Raw genomic sequence first — 19,228 nt, 5'->3', positions numbered from 1 at the left:
TTGTTTCCCCTGCCTGGAAAGCCTTCCCTTCTACCAGCCCCTTTCTACTTAGCCATCTCTGCCCTCCAGGAGCCACATGATCACTCAGCCACAGTGCCTGCTCCTGTCCTGCACTGACTTCCCTGTGCCTTAGACAAAGGTCTCCCTGATGAGGGTAGACAGACAGCCCAGGACTGGTGCCATAGGACATAACTGCCTGAGATTCATGGTACAAGAGCATAAAATTGGGGTCTGAGGTCCAGTCCTGCTTCGCCCTTACTAGCTCTGTGACCCTGCCGACGATACTTAACCTCTCTGAGCTTTAGCTTCCGCATCCCTAAACAGGAACAATCACAGTACCTACCTTGTGGGGTTGTTCTGAGTGTGGTATGAAGTGACAGGGTTAATATTCTATGTAAATTGTAGACAGTGTTTATAAAGCAAACAGGAAATGGGAGATGTGGGGAGGAAAAGAGGGGTTTAGGTTCCTCTGAAGCCTCAAAACCAACAGGCAGCTTAGGGCAAGGGCCACAGGCGCCAGGAGAAGGGTGGCCATGGCTCCATCCCTTCTCCTGACTCTCTCAGACCTCCTGGAAGCAGTGAGCACTGCCAGCTGGAGAGCCAGTCCAGGAGCCCCTGAGCCCACTCATGGGTAGATGCCAGCCGAAGCAGCCCAAGGACCCTTGTCTATAAGGATCCCCGGCTTCAGCCCCTTACCTATGGGTTTCCTGTCACTGAACTTACCAACATTCCAGCTGGGGAAATCAAGGCCCAGAGAGACAGAGAGACCGAGACTCCGGCCCCAGACTCCCAGTCTGGCTGGTTTCCCCCAGCCCACATTGCCTCCCCTCAGCCTCTCTCTCCAAACAGCTGGGCTCATCCTGAGAAGCCAAGCCCTACGGTGGCCCCCGCCCCAGGTTCCCCATGCTCTCCATGACCCCCAAACCCAGGGCATCCCACCAAGGTCCCTTCAGCCCCTCACAACTGATTCCTCCCAGGCCGGCCTCAGCCGGCCGGCCCCTCCATAGGCCCTCGGGCAGCCAGGCTATACGTTTGGTGAATAAAATGTATTGTTGTGAGCCAAGTGGGCTCTGGCCCACTGGCTCATGGAGAGGGGAAAAAGGGACAGGAGCCCAGTGATTAGCTCAGGCCGAGGCCCTGGTCACAGGCAACACCAGAAGGATGACTGCAAGGGGCTTGGGGCAGGCAAGGGGTCCTCTGTCCACTGCCTTCTCCTCTGTGCCAGCCCCCTTATGTTCGGCTCCCTTTCCTTGCTGGCCCAGCACTTCCCCAGACCTCTGACCCTTCTGTTTTGTCCCCTAACCCCGAGCTTCACCTTTGCTCTCAGGTTTGGGCTGGGGAAGGGAGATCAGGTGGCACTTACAGAAATGGAGGGGCTTCTAGAAGACCCTTCTGGAAACACCATCCTTCTACCTGCCACCATCTCCATCTAACAGCTGAGAACACTGCTATCCAGGTTTTTCTACCATTGTCCAGTAAGACAAAGGCTAAAGGCAAGCCACTGACCCCTGGCCCAGCTCTGCCCACACACAGGGCACAGGCCCAAGTCCCTAAGGGCCATGGGCAGCCAGGCAGTCCAAGGTCTGAAGGGCCCCCAAGATCAGAGGCAGCTCCAAGCTCTGGATCCCGGAAGCAAGGGAGCTGTGACTTCATCACAGTTTTAAGGCAACCCCCCCACACACCCCCACTTGACACGGCCCCCCATCTCAGCTCCAGGGTATGCCAGACTTCAGCTCTCTGCCTCACATTAACTGCCTAAAGGGAGATGAATAATCTTTGGCTGGCCCATCTCAGAGGGGTTGAAGATGATGGCAGCCTCACCATCACCTGAGCACTCTGTGTGCCAGACTCCTGGTGAGGTGGTGCTGCTTCCACTTGAAGAGGCTAGAGAAGTTACGCAACCCGTCCAAGGAGGCATGGCCAGGACGTGGCAGAGCCGAAATCAAACCCACACATTCTGTGCTGTGTGGTCATCACCCATCAAAGGGCTCTACGGCTGGACCTGGGACCTAAAAAGGGTTAAAAGGAGGGCAGAGGGTACAGCCAGTGGAAGAGCAAGAGAGGGCTGAGAAGATGCCCAACATGCTGACAAAGGGTGGCTACACATCACAGGGAAGCAGGCGGAGAGCAGCCGGCGGGCACCGGCTCCCACGCACACATGCTGGGGACACACATGTTCACACACATGCACAGCAGGCAGTACCTGTCACGTCCTTCTTGGGAGACTCAGCCCAGCTGGAGAGCCACACTTCCGAGTCCCCCCCGAGAGCAAGCAGCAGCAGGAGAGAAGAGAAATCAGAGGAGGAGAGAGAACCGTTAGGCAGGCAGGAGGTCCACCGGCGAGTGGCTGCAGGCGCCGCGTTGGGGCCGGCGGAAGGCGGGGGAGGGGAGGGGAGTGATTTCCTGGCCCTGGGACGGCTGCTGGGCGTGGGCCTGAGTGATTACAGAGGCGCTGGGACACTGCCGGCCAGGACGAGGATAATGAGGTGTCTGCAAAAACGCAGGAATCCTCTGGAGCACAGAGAATCCTACACGATCCCTGTCTGGAACAGGGCCCACGGGTTATCGTTGCTCCGGAGAAGGCAGCCTGAACCTTTCTCTCTGGCTATGTGGGTGGCTGACCCCAGAGGGCCTGGTGGCTCCAAAGATCCTCACCAGGCCAGCAGGCTCAGCAGCCTGGGCCTGGAAACTTCAACATCCAGGTTGGAGAGCCCAAGGCCTGTCTCCAGTCTCCGGGCACCGCACCCCTGGGCCTCAGTGTCTTGTCCAGCCCTTGCCCCAGCCCCAACCATTGAGAAGGACAGACAGGCCCTGGCAGAATGGGAGGAAACCTCCTTTTAAAGAGTCTCACACCCCAACTCCAACCCAGAAGGATGGGGACCTTTCGTGACCAGAAGAGATGAGGCTCTATTGCAGGCTCAAAGACTCATGTGTGATCTGGGCCTCAGTTTCCTCAACTGTGAAATGAGGTTAAAAGCTGTCCTCCTGCCAGGAGGGAAGGACAAAGTCAAAGCACCTAAAATAGCTTAAGATTGTGAAATGTGCTATAGTAACATAACGAGGCAAGAAGCTCTTAGCCTAATTAATGGTGTGAACATTTCTAGACTATCAGAGGGTCAGCACGTAACACTGATCGTCCACCTATAGTCACAGTGGCTCATTTACACCCGACAATCCCTTGAGATACGTACGCATTTTTTGCCCCATTTTACAGGGGTGGAATCTCTGAGTTTAGACAGGGAAGGAACCGGCCCAAGTGCACACAAGGTCAAAGTAGCAGAGCCAGAAATGGAACCAGGTCTGGGACACCCCAGCTGGTGCTTCCTCTGCTGAACTGCTCATTGCCTCCCAAGGAGAACAGCACTGGCTATAGTGGGGACCACAAGAAGGAAACGTGGAGGTGCACGTCTGAGAGGCAAACCCTCGGCCTGCCCACCCAGCGCTGGCCAGGAGAGCGAGCTGCCTGACAGAGTAATGACAATCACAACAGCATTCACTGCACACCCAGCATTGTGCTGAGCACTTACATATAACAAGTCATCTATTTTCCACAATAAACCCACAACGATAAGGTACTCCCTCCATTTTGCAGATGAAGAAAATTGGCCCAAGGTCACACAGCTAGTACCGTGCCCATCTCTTGTGGGGACACAGGCTTCAGGCTTTGGTTTGATACCACTCACCATTTAAAGTGAGTGGTATCAAACTAAAGGACCTAACGCTCCCTCATTCAGCAAGCCTCCCTCCAATTGCAGGCTGGCTCCCATACAGAACCGGGAAGCCTGGCCCTGCTGGTTCTCACTGTAAACCAAGAGAGTGGAGCTCTCATGGAGAGGCTTGGTGAGACCTCTGGAGTCTGTCTGGATTCAAATCCAGGCTCTGACCCCTTTGATAAAGTTACTTAACGTCTCTGAACCTGTCCCCTGGGCATATCCCATGAGCTTGGTTCAATCAGCTCTCGGGGCATCAGGAAAATCAGACTCCTGGAGTTGCAAGGACAAGACCTGGATGGCAGCTCAATACTGGATGCACCAAGAAAATGCTGGCACCCAGAGATGCTTCCCACAGACAGCCCCAGACACCGGGTCCGCTAGAAATGGGGGCAGAGGGACTCTGGGGGGCTACACTCAGCATCCTGTGGCCAGAAATCTCCTGGGACAGCAGGAGCCAGGTTGGCCCTGCCTTCACGTCCCGGGTGGGGCAGGGCAGGTAAGACAAGGCAGACGCACTCAGAAGCTTTAAACTGCTGTGGCCGAGTGGGTCTGAGTTCAGAATGTGGGGCTTCATTGCCTGGTGCCAGATCTTGCTGGGGCTGACTTCTTGCTCCTGTGCCCCACATGTGGCCAAGTGGGCCGCTTCTCAACAAGGCCATCCTAACGCCCTAGGGCAGGCCTATTGCCAGGCGCATCCCAGCCCTGGGCTGAGCCAGCTAAGAGGTTACCCACACCTCTGTCCTTCTCTGCTGGCTTTGTTACTTTGTACACTTTCCTTTGGGGTTTTCAGAAGGAAGCCTTTTGGGAAGTGCTAATGTCTGTCAGTGAGCCAAGGGAAATTACCTGGCCAAGGGCCTGGAGGACCAAGGAAGACGTGTTCTGCTAGAGGAGGAGCGACAGACTTTCTGTAAAGGGCCAGATACTAAAGGTCAATACTTTAGGCTTTGGGGGCCACGTGGTCTCTGTTGAGACTACTCACCTCTGCTGTTTCAGTGCAGAAGCAGCCCCCAGCAATCCGTAAAGGAATGAATGAGCTGTGTGCCAATAAAACTTTATTTACAAAACCATGTGGTGGGCTGGGTTTGGCCTGTGGGCAGTGGTTTTGCCAGGCCCTAGGCTAGGAGGTGAGGTTGTCAGAGATGGGGAGCTGTTCTCTTTCAATGGGGAGATGCTCTAAAACCCCAGGAGAGAGAAGTGGGGGCCATTGGCCCACCTGGACTAAATGCTCACAAGGCCTTTGCTGCTTGGTTGGGTTTTTCAACAATCATCTTGAAGGGTCTGATGCCCTTCCAGGACTTTGGGTGTGGGCATTTGGGCAGGCCAGGGGGAGTGGACAGGGAAAGATCCCTCAGCCTCTGGAAACCGAGTCCCCCCTCCTAAGTGTGGAACAACTCAAGCTCATGCCCACCCGCCCCCCACCCCACAATAAGCAAGCCTTCCCTCTTTCCAAAGGAAAATGGGAAGCGAACCAGAAACGAGCCTGTCTTTTAAAAAGAAAAGACTTTTTAAAACGTGATTTATTTCCCAGTCCCCCTGGATCCGCAGAATTAATCCAGTTCCGCAGCTCCCACCCCAAATTTCCCCTCTTTGGAGTGCCTTCTCTCCAGCCCACCCGAGCAAGCCCTCTTCCAGGGTGGGGAGGACCCCCACCTCCAGCTCATTACAATGAACAGAGGAGAGGCCCCTGGCTCACAGACCCTGGCCCCCCCCGGCCAGTAGACCAACAAGGCTGCTGGCTCAGGCCTGGGAAAATGGCGAGATGGGGAGACGGGGTGAAGGAGAAAGAGGCAGGCGCAGCCAAATGAGCAGCTGTGAGTGACACAAACCAACTGCTTCCTGCCCTCCCTGCTGTCTCCATCCCCCTCTCTCTGGTGACAGAGTAGACTCACGGGCCCTTGTGGAAAGCAAGGGGCGTGAGAGACTGGGAATCTGCACAACTGGTTTTACTGTGAACTGGCTCTGTGACCCTGGGCAAGTGGCTTGACTTCTCTGGGCCTCGATGCTCTCATCTGTAAAATCAGGCATTTGGGCCCACTGATCTCCAAGGTGCTTGTTTAACGTTCTAGACTCTTCCAGCAGAAACCTGCTAGCCTCCGTAATGTAAGTGCACCACAGCCGAAACATCTTTCCTGAGAAACAGGCTGCCTTTCCAGGGAAAACCACTTGAACACATGCTCAGTACGTGAAACTCAAGTGAAGAAGGCCAACAGTTGGGAGGCAGAGAGGAACTGGAGCAGGAATTTTTTTAAATCTTGGTTTTTGTGCTTACTCTGCTCAGCTCACTGATTCTGGGGCATTTAGCAAACCTCTAAGCCTCTTTTCCATCTGCGAAAAAGGGTGATAAAAATACCTACCTTGCCTTCTTCATAGGGCTGCCTTAAGAGTGAAATGGCCTAATGCCTGTGAAAGGTTTTGGAGGGGCAGGAATTAGGCCTCTGGAACACAGAAGGGGAGTGGGTGACAGGGACAAAGCTGGGAGACAGGAGGCATGGGGACAGGGCCCCTCCCTTGGCCATTCCACAAGACTCATGTCCCTGCCACACCCATTCCTCTTGGCTTGCCAGACCAGCAAGAATCCAGGCCCAGAGAAAACCAGGTGCCTGCAAATCCCAGCCAAGTACAGTGACCTGAGGACACATGGATGCTGAACCCGACTCTTGTCAAGTCCAGGTGATTACGAGAAATCAAGAATTTCAACGCTCCAAGTGCCGCCAACTTTAAGGACGTTCCCCACAAGCACATATACACCCAAGTACTACATAATAAACACCTGGAGAGACCTAAGTTAGGAAATGGACTCTTATTGGTTCATAATAAGGTTTCTGTTAACATTGAGTAACTCCAGAGCAGTGAGAATTGGGTTCAATTTACCCAAATGTAGTCTCAAAGCATGCTTCCAGGAGTTCTTCCCTGGTGTAAAGCGAGTTCCACCCATCCAAACTAATAAATCCAGAGTGGGCTGCGAGCCCAGGTGGGAGAGACAGGAGAACAGCCAACAGCACAAACTCCTCGGAGAATGAAAGCAAACCAAGGGCTCAGGGCGACCAGGGCAGGGTCACCCGCCTTATCGGCTTACACAGCCCCCGCCCTGGGCTCCTGGGAGGGGAGGAGAAGCAGGGCCCCTGCACGGAATGAACCCCCCACTTCCATCTTCTCTGCATCCCTCCAGTCTTCAACATCTCAGCATACTGAACACTCAAGACACCTCCCTCTTTGGGAATTCTATTGTTCTTACCTCACCGCAGCCTTGAACTGGTTTCTGAATATCTGTTGTATTCTAGTCTTTTCCCTCCTTTTGTAAAACTGAACTTTGTGTAGGGCTAAATTTCTTAGGTTTCCTCCAGATGCCACATGTTTCTTTTCCTTTTTGACTAGGCCACCAGGGAACTCGGCCACTGCTTTCAGGCCATCAACTAATTAGGGCCTGACAGCTGCTATTCAACAGTCCTGTTATTTAATAGGAGGAGGAGGAGCTGCTACTTTTCCATGAGTAGAGCACTTCGCTTGTTGCAGGCACACTACTGTCAAAGGCACATAGTAACTCAGATCTTTACAAGAACTCTACAGGGCTGACAGTCCTTCACAAAGAAATAGTTCCTTTACCAGCTTGGCCTACTGATATATAGCGCCTGCAATAGGTCATTGTGCTCAGAGCAGCAGAAACAGAGGCACAACAGTGAAGTGATATGAATGGCAGCCGGGAAAAGCATGGCACGAATTCAGATGGTGCAGCCGGAGAACAAGCCATAGCTCAAACAGGACTTCTAACCCAAAGTCACAGTTGGGAAGTTGGCAAGTGTCCAGTTATAAGGTGGATGAGCTGCTGCTCCCCTGGGCAACTGTCTGAAGCCGCTCCAGGGGAAGCAGCAGCCTCTAGTTCGTCATCAATACCAATGGCATGAAAAAAAATCATGCCCTTGGACTGGAGGAGTGAGGGGTCAATGCTGCAGCCCAGACCGCCTCCTTCATGCATAGCCTCCAAGGCAGAGCTGGCTTCAGGCATGTGATCTGTACAGGTGCGCAGGGACTCACACTTGGAAGGGTCCTGTGCTTGGTTTCATACCCTTCTGTCCCCAATCTGAGATCTTTAATAATTTATGAACAAGAGGCTCTGTAAATTATGTAGCTGGTCCTGCCCAAGGTCTAAGGGTTCTGGGCCACAGATTTCTGAGCTAAATAAATTACCTCTAAAGGCTGGAAGGAGCACACTGGGGACTCAGGACCACAGAGGAGAAGAAATTTGCCTAAGATCACACAGCAAGGTAGTGGCAGGGCTGGGGCTGGAACAAGCATACCAGTTCCCACTTTCGCAACATGCATGCTAGGTACTGGGCTAAACATTTAATGAGCATTAGCTAATTTCATCCTTACAACAACCCGTGTTTCACAGATCCAGAAAGTGAAGCTCAGGAAAGTTAAGGTTTTTCCCAAGGCCCCACAGCGAGACTTGAGCCCAGGCAAACTGGCTAAGAATTGGGAACAAGGGAACATAAAAACAGGGGATTTCATTCTCTGGTTCTTCCCCGGCCACTGGCCAAGGGAGGCTCTTTTATATCTGTTGAGTTTCTCTTTATAAATGTCGTCATATTCCTATTCATTTTGGTCTCAGTAGGAAGGGGCCCGCCTCCTTCCCCAGAAGCTGCCTTTCCCAGATTCCAGAGTCCATGCAGGGGCAGCCCAACCCGGGGTGGGAATGCAGCACTGACCCTCTGGCCACTAAGCCACACAGTCAGAGAACAGTCGGTCTCCTGGCTCAGGTGGGGAATGGGGTGGGGTGGGGGCTGGGCCTGAAGCCATTCCACAGCCCCTTAGGGACTGAGTCCAAGGGCACCCACCTAGGCCATGGCTGGGGCCAGCACAGATGGCCCAACCCAAGTGGGTGGACTGAGAGGCCAAGGATGCTCCCAGGAGCACTTCAACTGCCTGGGTGCAGGCAGGGGGCGGCCGGTAGGTCTGCCTCCTCCTTCCACCCTGCTCGAAAGACCTTCAGCCTCTTGGTTAAAGACAAGTGCTGTGGTGAGTCAGATGGGCCGTGGGCGGACAGAGGGGCGCTGTGTGGGGAGGCCGGCTGGGTTCTGAGCCTCGCTTCCAGCAGCTGCTGCCTGACCCCGCTGCAGCCCTTAGGGTGGCGGCCTCTCCCTAAGCCCTTGGGTTCTCACCTCTCCCCAAGCCGGGGCGCTGGTGTGCAGAGAAGAGACAAATTCAACACTGTTCAGAGTTCCAGGATCCCAGCCACCCCTCATCCCTGGGGTGGTCTGCCTTGGTGGTCCTCCCCTACTTACTGGGATATTCCCCTTCCAATCCCCCACCCACTAGCTCCCCCAGCCAACGCTGGTGAGGGTGAGGCAGCGGCAGCAGCAGAAACAGGGGCCAGCAATGCAGGATGAAGGGAGCAGCTGCTGGGTCCCCAGGGCCCCAGCCAGCAGCCCACCCCGCTCCCTGGTTCAGTCTCCACAAGAGCCGTGAGAGACGGAGTCAACAGCAACGGGCCCAGGACTGACATTGCCATCCCAGGGCCATGAAAAGCGCAATGTCTTGTTTTCTCCAGACTGGACTCTTGCTATCAGAGTATCAATGAATCAACTGCCAACTGTTTAAAGGCAGCATGGCTCCCTCGGCCACCTGCCTGGCACTGTCGGCGCTGCCTATATATTGCATCCTCACTGCCCCAGGCTGTCCAGACCCAGCTGGAGGGCAGGCTGGGGCCAGACCCAGCAGGCAGGGCTCCGGGCGGGGACCCGTGGTAGGTGGGGGCGACCGTAGGGTTGAGTCCTGGAGCCTGTGCATCTGTAACGGGACCCCACTTTTGGGGCAGCGCTTATGATGCTTCAGCTGTCTGGCTGGATACTGCCACTGGCTGGAGCGGGCGGGGCTAGGGATGAAGGGCCAGGGGCTGGGGCAGAGCACACCTGCAAGATGAGGTTGAGGATGACCCCCATCAATGTTTGTTGGCCTCTCTCATCTTGCCCTTGGCAGGACCTCTGTGTTGTTTACTGATCGTGTCAGCTGGACAGTGCTGTAGTCCTAGCAAGTATCTGGCACATAGTAGGTGCTTAATCAAAATTTCTGAGTCTCTCCAATCAGATCTGAAGTTCCTTCAGGGTCTTAACCCTGTCAGCATCCTCACAGCACACCCAACACAGTAGGCGGTGCCCAGAAAGTCTTCGGTGACTTATGGCAGGACGAATACTCGGTGCACTCAGTCCCAAGGGGTTCACAGGGAAACTGAGGCCCAGCTTACCCCACTGCTCCAGGGCCTTCTTGGCACCCAGGTCCCTGCATTCCCTCTTGTCCAGGTCTTACCTGGGTGGCCTAAGACACATATGGGCATTCTCAGGCCAGAAAGACCCTAAAACTAGCTGGTGCTGTGCGGAGTAACTCATGGGCAGGACCCAAGCCCCACAGAACATCCCTGGAAGGCACAGGCTTCCAGCATCTGCTGTGAAGTCCTTCAAAGAGTTTAAAAAAATTTTTTTTATCCATAACCAATATGGTCTATGGCAAGATGGATGTTGCAGGAAATGGGAGTCTGAGCAAAAACAACTGGCTTATCTATGATGTCTGGTGGGAGCAGGGCTCAGCAGGGCTCGGCGCAGCCTCCCAGGGTGTGTGCCTGGAGCCCAGGGGCCTCTCCTCACCCCCATCTCTCTCTTGCTCTGCGTGGGTTTGGACCAATTGCCTGAGCTCTCAGATGCCACGTAAACAGAGCAGTGTGTGTGCGCGCGCGCGTGCGCGCGCACACACGTATCACTGCTTGGGAAATCCCCACATCTGGCTCTCACGTGACCAAGCTATGCCCAGGAGGCCGCAGCTGGGAAGGCCTGGAGGACAAGGGAGGGTCAGGAGTGTGTGAGCTCTCTGGGGAAGCATGCAGTTAACCCTTTGGCACCACAGCTCAGGGTCTCTGGCTAATGCTGAGCTTCCACCCCTGGGAGAAGCCAGGAGGGAGACCCATGCTCAGACGGCCCTATCCTGGCTCATTGCAAAAGTGAGAAGGTGACATCACTTCTCTGGGTCCCCCTGGTCTTCACCTGTGACTTGAAGGGGCTGTTCTTTCTCTGTCCTGGCATCCTAGTCAATCATTAACCACTAGGGAGACCCATTGGACAAAGTCTCCTTCCACAATAGAGACCCATCTGTTAGTCAGATATTTAATGAGCACTTCTTAGTGCCAGTCACCTGGCTAGGTGAGCCATGGCTCTGGAATCGTATGGAATCAGGATTCCTGCCCTCCTTTCATAGGCAGGGCATGTGTCCCCCAGAGACCACGGGAAGCCAGAGTCCTCCTAACAAGGAAAAAGTCAGGTCACTTTTGGGGCAAGTTCTCTCCAACCTAGGCACGTGCATTGATTTTATAATTAGAACTTTTTAAGCTTCAACCACTTAAGTAACCCAGGTGGCCATCTGCAGAGGTATCTCTGAAACAGTACTGCCCAGCAGGTACTGGGGAGATGTGAAGGACACGCCCCAGCCCAGTTGAGAAGACGTGGCACGCTTGCACAGCCAGTGCTGAGACTGGCCAGATGCCTCTGCAGGCCACCCTCCTCCCCAGCCACCCGCTCCTTGCTGACTCATCTAAGAATCTCAGGGAACCAGGGGTGGAAAGCCTTGCTCGGCCCCCTACCCGCAGGCAGGGCTGTGTGCTGCCCCCGGGGAGGCTTCCTCACGCTCTGCCCCAACCCCCATCATAGCACTAGGACATCACATAACTGTGGTTTACTTTCCTACCTCCCTGACCCAACTCAGAGTCCTGAGGCCACAGACCTCATCATATCCAGTTTGGTACCACTGGGCTTGGAATACAGAGCTTGGCACAGAGGAGGCAGTCAGATGTTCATTGAACAAATCTTCCTAACGGCCACGGCCAGAGCCAGTGAGGTCAGCTATAGGTCCAGCAGGAACCACCCAATCCTGGGAGAGTCTGACACTAGCATCCGCTCGGAAACTTGCTTCTTATCAATTCAGGCCTCAAGGGTTCCCCCATCCTTGCCCCTGGGAGAGCTGCCACTAGTGTCAACGCCTACTCAGAACCCTGTGATCAAATGCAAATGAACAACTGTCAGCTCTGGGAGCCACTAGGCTCCAGGGAGGGCTAGTGTATGGCAGAGAGGTAACAGACCAGGAGAACTTGTCCCACCCAGACAGATCTGGGACAAGGGACGTTAAAATCTGCATGTTCACAAGGAAAGTCTCCCGGGGTGGGGGTGGGGGGTTGCCAACATACAAAGACAGTCTTAGTTTGGCTTCTTGTCATTAGTCTGTCATCACAGCTTTCCAAGGACCTCACCCTCCTGCCAGGATCAGTTAGGCACCCAACCCTGACCCTGATCCAACACTTAGGGGTGTCTAAGGTGGTCCAGGGCTGGAGCTGGGAAGACCCTGGCTAGGAGGAAAGGCAGCCCCCAGCCACCCGCGGGGGCCTTCTACAACACCGCACCCAGTAGCCAGATGCCGCATGGGGGGTGGGGGTGGGGAAAGCATCTCAAAGAGGTGGTAGCTCTTTTCAAGCACAAGGAACAGAAGGGACTTTCTGATATTGCCCAGTTTTCTTGGTACCAGAATCCAGATCTAACATGAACAACACACATGGCAATGAACAGATCCAGGGGGCAAAGCAGAAAACATTTTTTTCCCTGCAAACTTACAAGTTTTACTGAAACTTTGGAAAATTTTTCTCTGCCGTCACACTTCAAAACTGACCAATTATAAAAATGCCATGAGCCAACGGAGTTACACATGCCACATTTCTGCTTTTAAACAAGTAACTTTAGATCAGAACAAGGTGCTAAAACAATAAATAATGCACATTTCCCCCAAATCTTTGTTTTTCCACTGGCTTTGTCATTACTGGAAATGTTGCCTCTTTTGTCACATGTTTATAAACCAAAAAGCCCAAGTGGGGAACAAGTTATTTTCTGGCTGAGGGCCGTGGTGGGAAGCACTTCTCTGCTGGACCACAATGCGGGTGTTTCCTCCCTTGAGGAAGAAAAACCTTATGGAAATAAGAGGCAGGCAGGGTCTTGTCACTGCCTCCTGATGAGGCCAGAAGGGAGGTTGGTGGCTGGACAGGCCCCTTGGATAGCCATTCTCCAAGGCCCTGAATGCTGGGCTTCAGTCCTCTGATTGGCCACCCCACCCTTCCCACGTCGGACCACCCAACTTGGAGCACAACTAAATGAACCTTCAAAGAGCAGCCCCATCAAGTCACAGTCCATCCTGGGGGCTCCAATCCTTCTGCTACCTCACTGCCTTTCGACCCTGAATATGGCCATCCACCCACATGGACAATCCATCCCAAATCCAACCCTGGCTTGATCTCAGGATCCTTGGGGAGCCCGTCAAAACTGCCTGGCGCTCCTGGGCATCGCCCCCAGAGATGCTGATTCAGGAGGTCTGGGCAGGGCCTGGGAGTCTGTGCTTCCACAAGCAGGCTGGGGATTCTCAGCACACCTCCGGGCCTTTGCACGTGCCACCCCCTTCCAGACCCTCTTCCCATTTTCCCAGCGGGAAAGGTCAGGTGATAGGAGTGAGGGCAGAAAGAAGCTAAGCAAGCAGGGCTGAGGGAACCAAGGCTACCTACCAGCTATCTGCTTCCTTCCTGGGAGTGGGATACGTGCTTCCAGGATTTGGGGAGCCCTCCCCTCTCCTCCCCTGCTTCATGTGTCCAGGCCAGTAGGGCAGTGGGACCACACTGCCTGCAGCCAGGGGAGTCGTGGCACAGACACAAACTTTCTCCATCGCATCACTGCCACATGGGCTGGATGTGGAGCTGCCAAATCAATCAGCCTTCTTTCAGTTCCAATTAGTTGGCTTTGAACTCCAGGGGTGACATCAGGCTGAGGACCCAGAGCCACAAAAATAAAAATTATTTTAAAACACCAGCCCGGGTGAGATGTGCTAGAAGGCAATGCCTTCAAGAGACACGTTCTTTTGGAACAGGCTGTTGCAGAGTGCCAGGAATGTCTTGGCTGTGTTTGCTCAGCAGCCTGGGCCTTTCTCCCTGAGGATGGATGGTTGCAGCAGAGAAGCCTGGGGAATGGCTTTGAAAAGTCTTGCTGATATACCCTCCAAGGTTTCCTTTCCAGACGCATCTCCTGCCTTCCCCTTTCCTAGCCCTTCACTCCTGCCAAGCCAGATACCTCTTCTTCCCTCAAACTTCTCAAACTCACCCCAGTCTCCGAGTCCTTGCTCATGCCTGGCCCTCTGCTCATCCCAATCCCTTCCATCCTCCAGGACACACCTCCAGCCTCCCCCATCTTGGTTAGTGCCCTGCCTCCAGTCAGTTCTGACTCCCACTGCTTGTGGATTGCAATCCATCCTGCCTTGTATTTCTTAATGAAACCCCAAGGACATCCTACTTTCTCAGCTGAGCTGTGAGCTCCTCGGGGTTATGGACAATCAATCACTTAAGGTGAGTAGAGCAGGCCCGGGCCGAGAACCTGGTTCTGCTCTGTGTCCGACTGGGACATTCATCCTGGGGGAAGATGAAGCACCACAGACCTGCTTTCTCTGCCTCACCACGCCCCCCTCCCAGCTCTGCCTCATTCCAGGTTTGGTGGAAGGGTGAAGAGCAGGAGGCCAGGTTCTGCCCACCCCTCACCCCAGCAGCAGCCCCTCTCTTAATTACTTCTACTGCAAAAGGAGGAGGGGAGACTAACTTTATAGTAGACAGAACCTAAGGGCAGGTTTTGCTTTAAGCCAGTCCACTTTATTAAAAACCGAATTCATACGAAGAGTCATACCCTGCAGAGGGACCATTTACCCAATCAAAAATCCCTGGTGACAAATGGGTTCTTTCTAGAAACCTCAGAGGGGGCTCTCTTGGGGCAGGCCCTTCTGGGTCTGTGGAAACACCTGCTAGACATCTCCAGAGCCCAGTCCTGCTCACCTGTGGATCCCTCAGGCCTTGGCTCAGGAGGGAACAGACCTCAGTGGAAAGAGGTTTGGACCAGAAGGACCAGACTTAAATCCTGTGTCTACCTGGCGAGACGATCTTGGACAGGTTCCTGAACCCACCCCTCCTGGTCTAGGAAAAGGGGTAAGACCATCTGCCCAGGTTGTTGGGGAGCCGCCTGGCAAGTATGAGGTGGTGCATACTCCACCCTCCCCCACTGGTTGAGCAGAGTCTCTCCTGGACGAGGGCAAATGCCAAAGCCAGTGGTCCCTCCTGTTCAAGAGCTGGACACCCAGGGTGCTGCCTCCCACTTGCAATAAAAATAGCTTAACCCTTAGTGTTTCCTGTAGCAGTCATCTCATATGTATTAATTCACATTCAAGCCTCAAACAACCTGGTGAAGTGCTATCATTATACCCATTTCACAGATGAGGAAACTGAGGCACAGGAAGTTAAGGACCTGCCCAAGACCACACAGCTGGCAGATCAGGGACACAAAACTAGGCATTCTGGCTCCAGAGCCTGTATTCTTAACTCTACAGAATATTCCGCAATGCCCAAGTCTAGGTTCTGTCTCCTCTGGGGCCAGGCCCTAGGCTCACAGAATGAAAATAAATGCTTCAAGTGGATCTTTTTACTCTCAAATTGAAGGTAAGGCCAACTTCTCCCCTCCTTTCAGAACCTATCAATAATTAAAATAACAATGACAGCTGCTATCACTGGAAGCTTGCTAAGTGCTGGGCCCTCTGGAATCCAATCCTTAAATTTAATCAAGGCAGGCACTATTTTTACCATTGTTTTACATGTGGGGGCATGAAGGTCAGAGGTTAAGCAGCTTGCCAGTCACAGAGCAAACACAGGGCAGAGCAGGGATTCAAATTCTGACGCCAAAACTTAAACTCAGAACTCCAAGCAACACGCTTCTCCGCAGTGAAACTACGGTAACGCTGATCTCATTCACTATCCAGTGATGCAGACTGTATGATAAATAAAATGAAAGACGAGTTGAGCTCACCAATTTTCCAAGGAAAACTATAAACAGGATTTCATGAGGAAGAGCAACACTAGCCCAAAAGAACAAACTTGCAACACTCTTGAGCAATCTTATTTGCATTTAAACGAGCTGCAGCTCATCATAGGACTCCTGGGTGGGATGGAGCCTCACACCCAATCCCAGGGCCAGGATGAGCCTACAGGATCCGTGGCTGCCTGCGCCCCCTTGTGGCACAAATCAGAACTCCCTAACTTCGGGCGCTGGAGCCATGCAGCTCCCTAGAACTGTGAGGGCACCAGTCCATCTTCTCAGGTCTGAGGAGGCGCCCCCGCTCTGGGGAGCCTGCTCCAGCCCCATCTGAGCTCCCAGAGCAGTGCACACCTTGGGGAGGCCGATCACAGCTAACAGCAACAGGCCGTTCCTACTGCCAGGCACGTGCCAAGTCCTCTGACTGCACCAAGTTCTTGAACCCGCTGCACCTTCCTGCAGGTGGCTGCTACTCCATTTTTACAGGCAAGACGCGACAGTCTTACATGACATCTTGGCTAGGCTACAGTCTCCAGTTCATTCAACCACACACTAATCCAGGAGTTGCTGGAGAAGGTATGTTGCAGATGTGATCAAGTTCACAATTAGTTGATTTTCAGCAAGATCACCTCGATACTCTGAGGGGCTCTGAGTCAATCAGCTGAAACGCTTTTAAGGCCAGAGCTGAGGCTTCACTGCAGAAGAAATCTCACCTGTGGATGGCAACCCTGCCTGCCCTTGGACTTCAGATGTGTCTAGCCAGCCCTCAGTCGCATAAGAGAGCTCCTTGCAAGAAATATCTTAAAAATAGCTCCTACTGGTTCTGTGTCTCTAGTTGAACCTGATGGATACAACAGAACAAGTGAGGTCATGGAGCTCAGGCGAAGGGATCTGCCCAAAGTTGTGGGGCTGTGAACGGGAGCCCAGGCAACCTGACGTCATCTCCCCCCCACAGCCCACATCCCAACCCCTCTTGTCCCTCCCCTGCTGCCGGAGTCCTCGTCCTCTCACCTGTTTCCTCCCCTTGTCATCTCCACCCACCGGTCAGAAGAGTCCTTCGCAGAGCTAAGTCAGATCATGTCCTGCTCTCCTCAGAACCCTTGAGCGGCTCTTCATCTCACAGTGAAAGCCCAAATCCTTAAACCAGCTGATAAGGCCCTATGAGGTCTGTGCTGCTGCCCCCACCCCCACTACAACTCTGCTCTCCCCTCCTAACACCCTGCCCTTCCCCATGTTCCACCCCAGCCACAAACCTCCCTGCCATGCCTCAAGCAGGCCAGTATGCTCGACCCCTGGGCCTTTGCACTTGCTGTGGCCCCTGGCCTGGACTGCTCTTCCTCAAGTAACCAGGCCACTTCCTTGTTTCCCTCTGTCCAACAGCATGTTCTTGTCTGCATAGTTCATCACCCAGAGCAGACTGCCAACCCCTTGAAGGCAGAAAGGCACAGCCCTGTAACCTCAGCACCGTACACAGTACTGGCAAACAGCTGGTGCTCAGTCAGGTCAGCTGCAATATCTGGTCTCCAAACAAGCCTCACTTGGTCCTGCTCCCCGACCTTTGTGGAAGTGCTGTCTCTTGATTAGCAAAGCTCCCTGCTCTCCGTCCCCGAACCAGAAAAACTCCTCTCCCTGGATAACGTCCTAATCCTAACCCTACCCTCGACTTGAGGCCACAGTGACCTCTCTTTCCCGACCTCCAGTGTCATTCATGCACTCACTTCTTCCATCCACCGCCTATTCACAAGCACGAGGGGACCCCACCACTGGTATGAGCACCACAGCAAGGTCTTGGCTTTCAAGGTGGTGGGACACAGACAACAAACAAGAAAACCAACAAGATAATTAGTGATGTGCAGGGGAGAAGTGGGGTGACTTGAGGGGGCAGCTAGACAGTAGAGGACAGGGTGGCTTCTCTGAGGTGATAAGCAGACATCTTAAGAAGCTAGCCATGTGAAACAATGTGGAACAGCATTCAGGCAGAGGGAACAGCAAGTGCAAAGACCATGTGGAATAGTAACTTCAGATTTCATCTATTGATGTTCCTACGTATGTGGAAAGAACTTATTTACTGTGTAGTGTGTTTAAACATTTAAGTTTTATAAGATGGTTCCTCCTTTATAAGCTGATTATTCAACTTGTTCACTTTTTCCTTTTTTTATAATTATCAGATAGTAAAAATGATATGTTTATTAATTGTTCAAATAAAAAATAAAAGTGTAAAGAAGCTAGATGTGTTTAAGGAACAGAAGGTGACAGGCGTGGCTGAGCAGAGGGCTGGGGTGGGAATGGGAGACGGGGAAGAGGGGATGAGCTCGGGGCAGGGCGGCAGGCAGGGGCCAACACACACACGGCTCTGCAAGCTGAGATAAGGAGTTTTTCTGGGAGGGATGGGAAGTCCTTGGGGAAATTAAGCAGAAAAGCACATTATTTGATTCCATGTTTTGAAGACCTCACTCTAGCTATGGTGTGGAGAACGGTGTGGATGGGCCAGGATGGGAGCAGACAGGCCAAGGAGGAAGCTGGGGTCTTTCCGAGAGAAGAAGGGGGCTTTCAACAGCTGTGATGGTGGAGGTGGGAGAAGGGGATGGATCCAGGTCAGGTGGGCAGGTGAGAGGAAGGGAGGGGTCAAGGATGACTTCTTTTTTTTTCTTCACTTTTTAGCCATAGAATTTTATTTTATTTTATTTTATTTATTTTTATTTCCCTCTTTTTTTAAAAAACACTTTTTATTGAGTTATAGTCATTTTACAATGTTGTGTCAAATTCCAGTGTAGAGCACAATTTTTCAGCTATACATGAACATACATACATTCATTGTCACATTGTTTTTTTCGCTGTGAGCTACCACAAGATCTGGTATATATTTCCCTGTGCTATACTGTATAAGGATGACTTCTTGATGCTCAAGATATTGCTTGAGCAACAGGGTGGATGGGGTGGGGGAATGCAGGAAGCAGCAGGCGGAGGGAAGGAGCAGAGATAAATTTGAGGCTACACTGTCTTCAAGGTTTCAAGGTCACCAGTCCTGCCTGCACTTTGAGGCTGTCAGCAGCCGAGAACTTTCTTCCTGCTGACTTCAACCTCTCCAGGCCTGGCTTGTAGTCTTGGCTCTGCACTCAATAAGAGATCCTTCCAAGGATGAGCCGGGCTTTGGGGACCAAAATGTGACAAGTGATGACCAGGGAACAAACATCCATTTTCTCCACACAAACATTCCTGACTGAAGCGACCCTGGGAAGCTTCCTGAGCTTCATCTACAGAGCAGAGTGAGGCCCTAAATAAACCCAAACTCAAGCCTTCACTTTGCCACGGACTCTGGGCAGCCACCCTTGGAGCCTCCACTTCCCCTCTGTGAAATGGGACTCCCACCAGCCACCACGCACCGTGCCACTGAGCAGCAGATGAAGAAATGTTTGTAAACCTGCCTCAAGTAGTATGCTCAAATGTATGTAAAATTCCTCAAATAGATGCTCACGAAATAACAACAGTAGCTAGTACTTTGGGAGAAAATTTTGAGGTTGCAGGCAGTGTTCTAAGCACACTTAGATATATTAGTTTATCTAATCTTCTTATCTAATCTTCACTATAACCATATGAGGT

At 52.8% G+C, this 19,228-nt stretch overlaps 1 protein-coding gene across 4 annotated transcripts in view; it reads right to left on the bottom strand.

The window, feature by feature from the left end:
• SH3PXD2A (SH3 and PX domains 2A) overlaps positions 1–19,228 on the bottom strand; it is a 230,898-nt gene that overhangs the window by 61,403 nt on the left and 150,267 nt on the right. For 3 of the 4 annotated variants that reach the window (XM_014557825.2, XM_032491006.1, XM_014557827.2), the window contains one exon: positions 2,204–2,248. The exons of the other annotated variant lie outside the window; for it this stretch is intronic. In XM_014557825.2, the coding sequence (XP_014413311.1) occupies positions 2,204–2,248 (45 nt within the window). The remainder of the gene's footprint in view (positions 1–2,203; positions 2,249–19,228) is intronic. 4 annotated transcript variants of the gene reach the window in all.

This window comes from Camelus ferus, chromosome 11 (assembly GCF_009834535.1).
Source record: "Camelus ferus isolate YT-003-E chromosome 11, BCGSAC_Cfer_1.0, whole genome shotgun sequence".
Taxonomy (NCBI): Eukaryota; Metazoa; Chordata; class Mammalia; order Artiodactyla; family Camelidae; genus Camelus; species Camelus ferus.
The sequence above is the reverse complement of the archived record's forward strand: the minus strand, read 5'-3'. Positions and strand labels throughout refer to the sequence as shown.